This window comes from Ambystoma mexicanum, chromosome 14 (assembly GCF_040938575.1).
Source record: "Ambystoma mexicanum isolate Mex_15411 chromosome 14, UKY_AmexF1_1, whole genome shotgun sequence".
In the NCBI taxonomy this organism is placed as follows: domain Eukaryota; kingdom Metazoa; phylum Chordata; class Amphibia; order Caudata; family Ambystomatidae; genus Ambystoma; species Ambystoma mexicanum.
The window spans coordinates 654,590,558-654,604,467 of record NC_090940.1 but is presented as its reverse complement, the minus strand read 5'-3'; the positions used below and the strand labels follow the sequence as shown (position 1 = coordinate 654,604,467).

At 48.3% G+C, this 13,910-nt stretch overlaps 1 protein-coding gene across 1 annotated transcript in view; it reads right to left on the bottom strand.

The window, feature by feature from the left end:
• The window catches only part of ASPG (asparaginase), a 431,236-nt gene that overhangs the window by 328,468 nt on the left and 88,858 nt on the right, over positions 1-13,910 (bottom strand). Inside the window, exons 2-3 of the mRNA XM_069638193.1 lie at positions 8,902-9,031; positions 258-369 (exon numbers count right to left, since the gene is read on the bottom strand). Coding sequence (XP_069494294.1) covers positions 258-369; positions 8,902-9,031 — 242 coding nt within the window. The remainder of the gene's footprint in view (positions 1-257; positions 370-8,901; positions 9,032-13,910) is intronic.

Genomic DNA, 13,910 nt, shown 5'->3' with positions numbered 1-13,910 from the left:
TCTAGAACTAATGTAAAAAGCCAAACAGTTCAGAAGAATGATGCTTGGTACATGATGCACCACCTTGACCGGGACACACACAGCTTAGAGTGTGTCTAGTCGTCTCTCATCACAAGTCCCCCTGAATGTCATGCGTTCTATATTATCTAGCCTATACAGAGCCATTAAATCTATAGTCAAATATTTTTGAATCATTTCAACGTGAACATAAACACTCCCTTTTGTGAAGGGATTTAATAGACTAAATTGAGATGTACCTCAATATCCTTGGCAATTTTAGCCCAGTCATCAGTGGTCATGTTGGAAGAATCAAGCAGTGGGCAGTACTCCAGGATGGTGTACACAACTCGTTTCTTCTCCTTTGAGGCCCTGCACACGAGAAAAGAAATATGAAATTAGTGGCAAACTGAGCAGTTTAAGGGACAATGGGCCTCATTAGGACCCAGGCGGATTTCGCGGTGCTAAATGCACCGCGAAGCATGGCGGAAAGCCGCCGATAGCGCCATGGGGGTTGGCGGATTTACCGCCCCATTCCGACCTTGGCGGGGCGGTAAATCCCCAATCCCCATTCTGCCCTTCCCCATTCCCATTTTTGCCCCATAGGGTATAATGGGAGTGGGGAAGGAGTTAATTACGCCACCGTAAAATACGGTGGCGTAATTAACAACGAGGTCCCGTAGCGCCATGGTTTTCTCCGCCTGGTAAAACCAGGCGGAAAAGGCCGCCATGGCGCTACGGGAACTCGTAGTATGGCGGAGAGGTACGCCATGCACTACGCTGGCGTAAAACCCTCTCCGCCAGGGTCCTAATGAGGCCCAATGGGTTTGAATTTATCATATTTTAAATTCTCCTCACAAAGGATTGTTGGGTGCGTCACCTCACAAGGGATTCCCAGTAAATAATGCTTTTATGATAACCATTCACCTCGCGTTCGTCGCCCAGTTACCTGTCTCTCAATGACGCCTAGCCTATCAATCGTCAAGCCCAACCATGGGACCGAGTTCTCCAGGGTGCTCAATTACTTGAGGGACTTCAAGTCAATTGCTCTCAAGGAAGCAATCTCAATGAACAAAAGGTCAATGTGGCACAAATAATGCCCAGCTTAGATATTATACACAGCCATCGCTCGGCAGGCAGTATAGCATGCAACAGCAAAACAGGAGTAGGTGGTTTTGTTCTTCGGTTGCTAGTAACATTTATTAGAACAAAATACACATAATAATCAACACAACTGTAAAGAAATGCAAAAACATTGTATTATTGAGAACTATACAAACTGCAAAACCAGGAACAACCATAGCTTGACATATTTTAACTCTACATAACGTGTCTTTTCACCAGTGTTGTTTACGCTCACCACTCTTGTCCGAATCCCCTTCTTAAATGGTTCTTTTTATTAAATGTATCGAACAAACCTACTATTCTTCCCACTCCTTAGAGATACAGTGTATGAAATTCAAAGGTTTACAGCATGTATTCCCAATTAAAGTAGTATCAAAGTTATGCAAGGGCTGAAAAAAGTTATGAAATCATTTGCCTACATGTAATGTGAAAGTGTTAGTAGTACAGAGTTTCAGCATTATCAGAAGCTTGTATGTCAGCATTCCAAACCTCAAGTGAAGCCTGGTTCACAAGCCAATATCCTATATTGCATAATTATGAGATATTTGCAATTCTGAATCCTGAGCTCTGCATACTTTCTTCAACTAGTTATGTCTCTTGCACAGATGTATGTTACCTCTTCCACGATGCAATTGTATTCATTTATATTGTAATTAAGCAATAAGCCCCAAGCAGGATGGTATTACCAGTTCAGGTAATGCCCCGGACCATAGTTACAGGCCCAAGCGAAGCAAGGGCCTTAACGCAGGCCCCTGGGCCTTTCCAGAAGCGGTAATGCCCCTCCCTACAAGTACAGGATGCTAATTGCACTCGCCGCTGTAAGGAAGGACACAAGTGGCCACAGTTCAATGGTGAGAAAAACGTCCATCTAAACCTAAATCTACAGATGGGAGCAAGCTACGACCATCAAATAATAATAATGCAGTCCTAGTGGAGTCTTGTCAAATTAAAAAGGGTCTAAACTAAAAAACCTATTGCAAATCCTTACTATTAATTTACAAATAATGTCAAGTGATGTTCATGAAAAAGAAAGATGTGTTCACAAAATGATAAATCGGGATGTTCTGGCCGTTTGCCTCCCTTACCCATATTTTCAGCACGGGACAAGGCGGTTCACTCGAGCAAAGCACACGCTCTGGCTTCTGTGGCAGGAGGATGCAGTTCCATTTTCACAGTTGAAGACCTTCTGTGTCTGTTGGGGAGAATTCTCAGAAATGTGCTAATTCCTCCCTAACTGAGAGACTCCCAGCTCTTTTGCTGGACTCTAGGACTTTGATTTTCTTTACCTCGAGAGAGTGAGACCCTTTTCTCCCCACTCTCTCATGTATTTTATTGTGATTTTGAACTCTGTTTCTTTGGTTGTGGAGTCTGACAAACTCCATAGGCATCATCTTTTTACATTGTTTTCCCACAGCACCTTCAGTGCGGAGACACAAGGACGTCTTTTTAGATTTCCCAAGGTTTAACTACCTGCTCTTGGATAAACTATTGTTCCCAAGAGCAGTAAACTGAAATTGACTTTACTTACATTGTAAACTTTCTAGACCCAGCACACACTATCTTACAATAGGGTGCTGGAGGGGATACTTAGTATCCCCTTTGTCTAGCTTCTCATATAACATTTTTTATGTTACGCTTCCCTCTGTGAATGGCTGGTGGCAGTGGTTTACTTTTAACTATGGTGGTGTGCGTTTACCGCGGGCTGCGTTCGCAGCTGCAGTAAAGCACCCAAGGGTGCCATTTTTGTCAAAATGGCCCTGGTCTTTTTTTGCCATTTCTTTGTGGAAAGATAATTCTTGAGATTTACTCTGCGTGCCAAACCAGGTTTGGTCCCTTTGTTAGTTTTGCCTTTGGCAGGATTCACGAGTGATCACGAGTGAAGCCGACTCTGGCTCCAGGGTGTCTGGCGGGGGCAGGAAGCGAGGGAGGTGCCCGAAACTCTCTGTGCATAGTCTCCTAGGAGACATAAATGCACTCTTAGGTGATTGGCCGACTGGCTGTCCGGCAAGGACAGCCACCCTGCTGGGCGACTGAAAGCTAGGCTGGAATGTATGGGAAAAAAATGCATAAAAGGCGAAGCTTTTTGGCTTGGAAGGCAGAGTAAACCACTGGACGAAGGAATTCGAAGAAGAACTTGAAGAGAACGCCTGCTGCAACTCCTGGACCGTCGGTTTGCCCGGTGAAGCCCTGCTTCTATGCTGAAACTCCAATTTCGTTTTGACTAGAGAAGCCCTGCAAGGACAACTTCTCCCCTTGAGTTGCTGAGACCAATCAACTCCAAAGTAAGCCACCTGGACATCCTCTCAGAGCTGGTTGAAATTCCACTGCAGTTGCTGCTGGAACCGGATAGCCAGGGAGAGGAACACCAGATCATGTGCGTTGCTTTTGAGATGGCCAAGTGCTCCAGGAAGATCCTCCGTACTCCGAGGAAGCAGGATTGACCGAGCCTGAGCCACCTCAACAGAGTGCTGGACCCCAGATGCAAGGAAAGCCCATCTCCACAGCCAGGAACCGCTGTGTTGCTATTTGCAATAGACGCAAGGAGCTGAAACGCCGAAGTGCCACTTGTTTGAAGATTGCCGGTTGCGGTCGGTGACTGTCCCATTGCAGTGCAGAAGTCCTCCCTCTTGTCCCCACGACTGAGGCCCAGTAACACCAGGATCTGCAGAAATGCACAGGAACATAAGCCATCTGCTGGACTTTTCTTCAACCTAAAGGTGCTCTACAGTCTAAGAGAACCTACCTCTTGTTGTGTAACTGCACTTGTTCTCTGCTGGTGAGACTTGTTGTGGTTGCTCTGTAGAGTTGCTGACAGCTTCTTTACGTCAAAAGCCTAAACAGCTTGTGGCCCTGGTTTGAATTCTTCTTTTCTACTGAGACTTCTAAAACATTGTGCAAGATTTTGACTCCCCTGTAAGAAGTGCTTCAGCTCACCTAGGCTTTTGCCCAATTTATTTTTGCTTAGTCTGGCTCCCTGAATGACTCTTCTTCCCTCTGACATTGTGTTTTGTCTTCCTTCCAGGAAGGGGTTAACTAACTTTGCATTGGGGTTACCAAAAGTACTTACCTGCTTTGGAATATTTGTGTGATCTCTTGTTCTTTTCTAATAACCTTTCAACTCTTAAGTCTGATTCTAAATGCAAACAGTAGTAACTAGGACACTGTGCACATTAATCTACCAAAGTGACCCGAGGGTGTAGGAAGAGTCTGTGTGCCACCCCAAAAGGGTACTTACTGATTTAGAATATTTGTAGTCTATTTGTGTGTTACTATTAGATTGCCCCCTTTTGAAGAAGGCTTACTCTAATGGACTGTTAAATAAATGAATAATTGTTTAATCAGGAAACCTTGTGTGTAAGAGTTTATTTGAATACTTGTCACTGTGAATCTGTGTAACTCCCCTACAGCACACATTGACCCCTCTTGAGATAAGCCTGGCTGCTCAACACGCTTCCAACCTGTGTAGTACAGACTTATACCAGAGGTTGGGTTTCTATTGCCAGGAGGTCAGGGTTGTTGTAGTGCACCCAAACAGTAATGCATACAATCTTGCCTAACAGTGTCTCTTTACCTCTTACCAGTCTCTTGACTCCGAGAGCCTGGCATACAACATCAACATAAAAATGTTATTTTCCTATTCCAGTATTCAATTTGGGTGCTCACCCTGGATCCCCCTCATTCTGGCTCAGATCCCTTTCAAACAAAGGTTCAGCGCTGGATCCCCCTCAGTCGGGCTCAGATCCTTTTCACATCAATTAGTCTCCCTCAGCCGGGCTCGGACCAATGTCGATGCACTTTAAATGATCGAAGACTTTCGAATGTACACAGGGTTTATCTTGACCTGCTGTATGACCACTTGGATCTCAATCCTCCCTTTTTAACATAAAGCATCAGTTGGATACTTAACAGAGACTTTTTGAGTGCCGTACCGCTCTGTGTATGGTATCTTTACTTCAATTATAAAGTTCAACTACTCCTTTTGGTTTCCACTTATAGCCGCGTCACTCTTTGCAGACGCCTCACACACTGTTCTCTTTGTACAATATTGCCGCTTGCATCCTTGGTTCAAAACACAAGCGTGTTGGGTATCAGTCTCTCCGACTCACTGGCTCTAACACCGATTTATTGTAGGAGTAAAGGACAGTACCAAAGCGGCAATCGCTCCTCCCTGCCTTTGTTATCGACGCAGGAGATCCCTGGGTACCTCTGACACACTGCAGGTTGGATCAGCCTTCGTTTCTGGTCTTCGATTTTTTACTTTCCAAGGATCACGAAAGTAACGGTCTTTAGAGGTCACGGGTACTTCCCTCCTTGCGACTCTCTCTGGTCTTGCCGTCTTTCTCCTTGTATTAAACGGCCATCTTGGAACTGCTATTTCTTCGTGTAGTTTGCCAGGCTCATAGTGTGATTTCGTGCTGCGCCTTTTAAGTGTGTGGAGAAGTGTGATGGAAATCAGGTGTGTGTGATAATCTGCAATTGCTTGACCTTGCCTGTCCATTGTGTTGGGACATGTAAGGTATACGGCTCTGGTGTTAGTCCGTTGTTGCTCACTGTGAACTGTCTGTAAGAAAGTGTTTGTTTCGTAGAAAGGCGGTGGGGGTTGAATTCCTAGGTATCCTACCTGGTAGGATGGGGAAAAGGTGTTATAGGGAAGGGGATACTGCATCTCACCCGCTGGTGTCCCCACTTCCACTCCCAGAGGACCCCTCATCCAGGTGATCCTTCCACACTGGTTCACCCACAGGAACTGGATCGAAAACCGATGGCTGTGTCCTGGCCATCTGGATGACAGATCCTCAGGGACTAGCAGGTGAGACCCTTCAGGTTTCTCACACAGCGCTCTCACCACAGAACATGATTGAAGCTGGAAATTGGGAGTGTTTGATACTAAATTCATGCCATGGCTTGCTCAGTTTGCTGCTTACCCACCACCCGTACAAGGGGGCCAATCCGCTAACGAGGCTCACAGGCTTGCATGGCAAATTCAGGTCTGAATTGAACTCCAGCCCCATGGGCTCAGGCAGCACGGCACAGCACGAGACTTCTTGAAGAACCAATACCGGGTTATCGCGCTCAGTTCAACCCTTCATACAACCGGCAGCACACCAGCAAGGCTCACTTCTGGTAAGAGGTTAGAAGAAAGCACTTAGAGATGTGTCAAGGAACGGGTCCAGCGGGCCACTTTCTCACACAGCCGCTTACGATACTTTCAGAAAGCACCGACTTAAAAGATGCTTGTTACTCAGACACACTCACTATGTTCGTCCGCATGCCTGGTTTTCGTCTCCTGGATGGTTTCCACATCAGGATATCTTGCCAGGGCTCTGCTGGATCGCCAGTTTATGGAGTCCCACCATTGCCTCACTCTCAGCTTCCTGACATGGTACCAATGTCTCAAGTTCTGGTGGACCATCTGTTCCTGTCCTAGCCGATGAGCCCCTCCAAGGAAGAAATGGGTGGACCTTGTGGTGCTTGGCCAGCTCGCCAAGTCTCCATGGTCTTCATGCAGGCATCTGTTCCACAGTATTTTATAGACATCAGCAGCTCCCTCCGATGGTCTCCATGGAGGTGGTCTGTTGCCTTATTCGTGTGGCTGTGGTCATGTGGTTATCGTTAGGGTAGAAAGATTCTTTCATGCTCTCTTTGTTGAATACCAGATCACTTGATCACAAGATCTTTAAGGATCATCGAGACATAATGCCCACTTGACAAGAACCGCTCCATTACATGCTCCTATGAGGAAAGGCCCTCCTCTCTTACCAAATGCTCACCCACAAATCACTCTTGAATCAAGGCTAGGAAAGCAGACGAGGGAATAGGAACCCGAGAAACCCGACCGGGCCATCGCCCCTGTGAATCAGAACAATAGAGATACAAACACTTTGCACCCAAGCTGGGAGAGCTGACAAGGTTACGGGACTCTGAGAAACCCAAACGGCAAGCGCCCTATGTGAATTACGTTGATTGGGAACCAAGCAAGTCTGCCAGAGGGTCATAGGACTTCGGGGATTCCAAGAGCGACATAACTATTATAAAGAGAACTGTGTCAAAAGTGAACGGGGAGAGGTTTTACGGAGGATACTTTCTTTTCACTAGCAAAGTCTACAGGAAAGTTATGAACTGTTTTATTATATTGACAAACTTGAATCCAAAGACAAGCCATCCAAGTGATTGGGCCAGGCAGAAGCCTAGCATAGAGGCCATTGCTCCAGCCTCTTTTTTTAGTTAAGTTTTCCGAAGTAGTAGGGCCAGATTAGTTGGAAAGTATTTTGGACTATGGACTGTTTTCTTTTCACGAGCACATTAGTCTTGGGTTTTAGGTAGGCAATTTCCCTCACACAGATAGGGCAAGCTAGGAGTTTTCACTTACTTTTAATAAAAAGCCTTGAAACATGTCAGTCACTGGCCCAAGTCCTCCTGGTTCACCACAAGAGGCTATAGAGACAATCAACTTTTGGAATGATCAAGCACCTCTTCCTTACACAGACACCTAGTGTCAAAAGAGGAATTCATTACCACTGAAAGGTTTTGCTGGGAGCCACAGAGAAACCACACTTTAGATAATGCAATATGCATGGAACTTCTCAGGTTTTAATCCCCATCTTGTCTGGTTGACGGGCAATCGAGACACAGACCATACCTTCTGGAATACTCAAACCCAGCAGGACAACAGATTGCTTCGACCTGGCTCAGCTCCTTCATGCTAGTGTTTCTCTCAGTATGTGTATGCGCTGGTCGTCAAGACTATCGTTTCACAGAAGCTTTCTGAGTATAGAACAGCAGATTCCAGTTTATAGGAATGTTGTGCAATGTCAAATTCTCTTCAATACTTTCTGTTCCTGCATTTTGATTCTTAATGGGCGCCATTCACAATGTCTCCTCTTACATTAAACAAGTAGGACTGTGGTGGTGGGCAGATACCTACACTTCCAAATACCTACAAAAATCTGCAAGATGCTCTTAGTTTCCACGTGATTACGTTTTCTCAGTCAGATTATCTGTGCAACGTGAACTGGTGGATGCTTGGTCTCATTAAAAGAAAGCCACAGAAGGTTTTGGCTCCAACCAACAATGGTATACGACCCAAGAGCTGAGAACGGACATCAGAAAACTAAAAGTATGTTTGACATTTGGATCATTGATGGCTAATTACAACCATTTATACTGCTACAGACGGAAGGAGAGTAAGAGTGCCAACCAGTGACAAATTCTACATCCAGTGAAACATATTTTCCAACCATGGCAAAAACAAATTTCTATCAAAATTGCAAACTTGATTCCTTTAAAAGAGGAACATAGCCAACAAAATCAATCGCTCCCTTTGGACTCAGAATTACAAAGCAGAATGCAGGACCCCATATGCTGGGGGCAGGACCAAGATGGAGTTGCATATGGTTGGTCACCTTCTATAATGGCACAAGCACAGTTAATAACGGTGGAATGGAAGCAGTGTAGGAGAATTGGTTGGGATGTGTTAAACATTTTCCATCCATCACATTTTGAACTTTAAGGTTTAAATGCACTTATTTAGCCCCTCTTTTGCTTTCATAGATTAATAGAAAAACTTCTCGCTGTAGCAGTACAGTGCTCTAGAGGCATAGGTCAGTCTAAAAAACATACAAGATTGTCAGTTTTCAACTCTACAATCAGTATCCCAGGCCTCCAATCACCATACATTTAGTTGATATTAGAGGAACAACATACATTTTTTATCTGGCAGATACTTCAGGAGTAGAAGGTTTACTTTTGAGTTTAAAGAAACAAGACGCATGTACTTACGGAAGCACTAAGATATTGTCTGCAGACTCGAAACAATCGTACAGTTTGGTTTGCTGGGCATAAACTTCATCGTGAAGAATTGGCAGCTTTTTCAGAGCAGATGCAAATGCATTTGCCTGTGGTATAAGCACTGTGGATTAGAAGTGGGGAGGGAATAAATGTTAATTAGCCATTGCCTAACAAACATCCAATGAGCGCCAACAAATGTTTACATTTAATTAGGATGGGTCTACATTTTTACTAAGGAACTTTTCTTTTTTTTTTTTAAGTAGCAAAGTAATAAAATTCAAGACGACGACATGCAATGCAACATTTTGGTGCGTTTCTTCTAAAAAGTGGGAGAGAGAAGAAAAAGCATTGGCCCTCATTCCGAGTCATGCCGGTAAGTATCGGTATTTTCCGGTATGGCGTAAAGTACGACACCGTGCTGGTTGTAGGCCGAAAATTACGGCCCATTCCGAGCTCACGGACATGCGCTTTCCGCCATGCCGGAAAAGGACCGCGCGGCCTGCCGCAAAACCCCCCGAAAAAGCCCTACTGGCATGCAGCGACACGTAAAGTACAACATCGCCCTGTAAGCATTAGCGCCAGTGCATAACGGTGACCGTAATTTAGGTTGACCGTAAATTAGGGTCACTGAAAAAAAAGGAACTGGAAATTACGACATCGCACAGGAACGGGAAGGAGAGCTTCGGCCATCTTTAAAAACACAATCCATTGCCATCCTCAGCAGCCAGCAGCCCTGTGAGGAAACTAAAGTTGGGAACCGGACCAGGCACCGCAGGACATGCCGAAAGCACCAAAAAGGGCGGGGGAATCGCATCCGCAAGCAGAGATTCTGCCCCGATGAACTCCAGGCCATGGTGGACTACCTGGCAGAGCATGCCGATGTAGTCTTCAGTAGCGACATGCGCAAGGAATCGACCCTCCGCAAGAAGGCCATCTGGGCGGAACTGGCACAGAGGGTGAACACTGTTGGCAACACCCCCCGTACCCCCAGGGACTGCCGCAAGCGGTGGGACGACCTGCGGGTGCGGGGCCTCCTCTCCAGCAACCGCAGCCAGGCCCTGCAGACGGGAGGTGGGCCAAGTACCCCAGTACAACTCGAGCCGTTGTGCGGAGCTCATTGGCACTGAATTGATTGAGGGCGTTGGGACCACGGAGTGCTGGGGAACTACTTCTGCAGAAGGAGGTTAGTGTCGACAGTGTACACTGGCAATGTCCGTTGCATGATGTAAACTGACCCAGGGGCCATGGAAGGCACCCTCTCCTGTTGCCCTCCCCCCATCCAATGCATCCCCCCATCCAACAAATGCTAAGGCAAGTGCCGCCTAATGCTGGCCCAAGTGCGAGTACATAACGCACATCAACCATAGTGCATTGACTTGCACAGCCCATCATGCACACTGTCCAGCGTGGTAGGCATGGTACCGGCCAAAATGTACATGACCAGGGCACAAAGAATCACTCCCAAACATGTGTATATGTCATCACCATGCACATGTACCACTGCTATAGCTACCCTCCAAACCGAACAAACCGTAAATGACCGAAATGTCCATGCAACCATGTATGCAAATAGGACATTGCACATACACTAATGTTGTCCCTCTCTCCTACCCGCACAGGCACAGACCATGACAGCACAGAGCCCCAAGGAAGCCGCCCAAGCACCTCTGCGAGTACTGGCATGGTCAGGCCGAAGCCAGCAGGAAAGAAAAACATCCCCCAGCCTACGGAAAGGCCACTTGAAGCTGGCAGACCAGCAACCCACACAGCCTCGGCGGCAGCAATTGTGCAAACCCCTAGCTCGGCACAGTCGAGCGTCTCAGGTGAGGCTGCTGCTACCGCGCCGGATGAGTGGGAGCCCAGCCCGCCACCCATCCAGGGGCCCATGTCGGAGGACGAACAAGACAGCATGCACATGCCGGAGCCATGCCTCGTGACCCTGGCGTCATGCAGCGACTCCGGGGATGCACAATCACCCGTGCACAGTCTTGCACTTGACCCGCAGGGGTATGATGTCATTCCCCCAAGTCCACCCATACCACCCCCTGCAGAGCATGCTGGTGCAAGTGGATCCTCAGATGGTCTCCCTCCTCATGACCAGCACCGGGTGCGCCAGTTGAGCGATCTCATTGAGAACTATATTGAGGACAATCGCCAGGCCAGGGCAGAACTACATGAGGAACTAATCCAAATGCGGCAGTCCCTCACCGACTGCACCACCAGATTGTGCGACTCCCTGACGGACAGCACTACCCGGCAATGCCATGTCCTGAATCGCATAGCGAATGCCCTTGAGGCAGGGCAACACAATACGGAGCCACAGCAGGAGGACACGTCCGCGACAAGTGAGGCCACGCAATGCAGCCCCAAGAGACGCACTCGGCGTTCCTTGCGTCACCGGGATTTGCCTCCCCCAGACAAGGGGGGCAAGAGACATTAGCCATTCCTGCCACATGTGGGCCCCACACCCTACATGGGACGACTGCTCTGGAGTTGGGGGGAGGTGAGAGGGGGGTGATGGTGTGTTCTGGAGTCGGGGGGAGAGAGAGGGGGGTAATGGTGTGTTCTGGAGTTGGGGGGAGGGGGGTGGTGTGTGTTCTGGAGTTGGGGGGAGGGGGAGGGGGGTGATGGTGTGTTCTGGAGTTGGGGGGAGGAGGGAGGGGGGTGATGGTGTGTTCTGGAGTTGGGGGGGGAGGGGGCATGGGCAGTTGCTGATGTAAGCACTATTTTTTTTTTCATTATCACAATACACAATTGGTGTCGCAAAGTTCAACCGTTGTGGACATTGATCATTGCACATTTCTTTATTGACTACTGCCAGTGCATGGTGTACAAGTATGCACGAGTCCGTTGCCCTGTGTGTCCATGTCATGACACCCTCTACTAACTTGTGTCCTGGAGACCTTGTCCACTGTAAGTACAGAGCATTACATGGCCCTCAAGTGCACAGCCTCAATGGACCTTTGTTGGCACTGCACCCTCCGCCTTCACTGCATCGTCCTGTGGTTGTAGCAGTACCATGTCAGGGGTGATAGCCGCTCACGTAGGGATGCACTTTTTGTCCATCTGCACATATGGCATGGGCCCATTCGACACCAGATATCATTGGAGGGGTCAGCCACCAGTCCTGGTCCGCCGGCACATATGTGCATCACGCAAGCCTGGTGACTGCTTCATCTATACGCATGGACGGGTATGGCCATAGTCTGTTTGCCCCATGGGCCCGTTCAGGGGGTTCATGACAGGGGTCATGTGGCTTGCTGTTAAGGGACAGCCAACAACAGCTGCATGTGTCGCCAAATGAGGTGGGTGTGTGGACTGTCATGGTGGAGAACAGTACTTGGCTGTCATGGCAGGGTTCCAATGATGGCCATCTGGACATGTCCATGGATGTATTGGGCACGATCAGGGACACAAATATGTGTCCGATGCAATGTAATGCAGTGGGGTGTTGTGTATACATGATGGTCCGCGAACGATGGTGTGGACATCTTGAGGTACATGTTCCTTTGTTGCATGCTGGTGTCCTGATGTCGGATCATTGTGGTGCTGTGTTCATTCTTATTTGGGTGTGATGGCTGTAGTCTGTGGAGCATGGTATTCATCCTGCTCTGATCCATTCTATGGTGATTCCCAACACTCCTATGGGGGTGCCATGCCGGTGACGTGTTTTCGTACCCCTGCTGCCCTCCGTGAATTCCACTCCCAGGGATGGGTCTCCAATGTGGTGCAAGGCTGGGGGATGCCACATTGTGCATGTGCAGTGTGTCCTCCGATATGCGGTTGCGGTGTCCGCCAATGAGTGGTGCTGGTGTAGTGTGCTTAGCCCTTTGTCAGTTGGTGGAAATGTAGTGTGATGTGGGTGCCTTATTCTGGCAAAGTGGGAATCTGTTCACATGTGCCGTTGCACTGGTTCTGTGGCAGGTTTGTTTTTGGGGTGAACTCCGTACAGTGGCTTCATCGTTTCAATGCAGTTGGTTCATGCAGGCACCCACCCCGTGGCACCAGGGCACTTGCATGACACAGACGACTCAACAGCCAGCCAGACAGGTCATCCTGCCATTGGGCCATGTGGCGCGGTGGCGTGGTGATCAGCTGGCCATTTGAGTACTGTGTAGTTGTTTGGTGTCGGGCCCACCCATGTGTGCGGTTCTTGGTAGCGTTGCATTCCATCTGCACATAGGGGGAGTGGTATTGTTTGCAGTTGCTGTCCGCAACGTGCATGCCAAGCTGGTCCACATACGACCTGTGGGTGCTGTCAGGGGCACCATTGTCATTTGGCATGCCTCCATTTGCATTAGGTCCAGCTTTACTGTTGTGTATCTCATGGGTCGTCCATGTTGGGGATTGGTGGACCCTTGTGTGCTTGGGGAGGTGTAACGGCACTTGTATATGTGGCCGCATAATGGACGGTTGTGACATGCCACCGTGTGCTGGTTGGTGCCTTTGGTATGGGTGTGGGGCACAGGCAACACCATCACTTGTGCCGGGTTGGCACTGTACATTTGTATGGTGCTCGCTTTTCTTGTGTCTGTGGCGCAATATGGTGGTGACGGTGTCACGGTCTAGGTGGTCAGGGGTGTCTATCTGGTAGGACTTCTCCTAGAGCGGCTGGACATGCTGCGTGTGCATGGGGGCTGCTGGGGTGGTAACAGAGGCTGCACTGGTGCTGCATGCAGGGCCTGGCTCCCCCCTCCTTCTATTCCCTGTGTCTCCTCAGTGGGGGGCGTGTTGTTGTTGCAGGGGTTTGTGTGGTTGTGGCCTTGCTTGTTCGATTGGTGTCATCTTGGTGTGGGAAAGGGGTAGTGTGTGGGTGTGTTCCTTTTCTGCTGTGGCAGACTCCTGGCCTCCGTCTGTGTTGCATTTGTGCACCTGTGGCTCTGGGTCCCACTGCTCAGGGTTCTTTACTCCTTCTCTAAGATGCCTGTATGTACTCCATGCCGGTAAGGTACTTTACGGCCTTGAGGAGGCCGTAATTTACATGTGCTCCTTACTTGGAA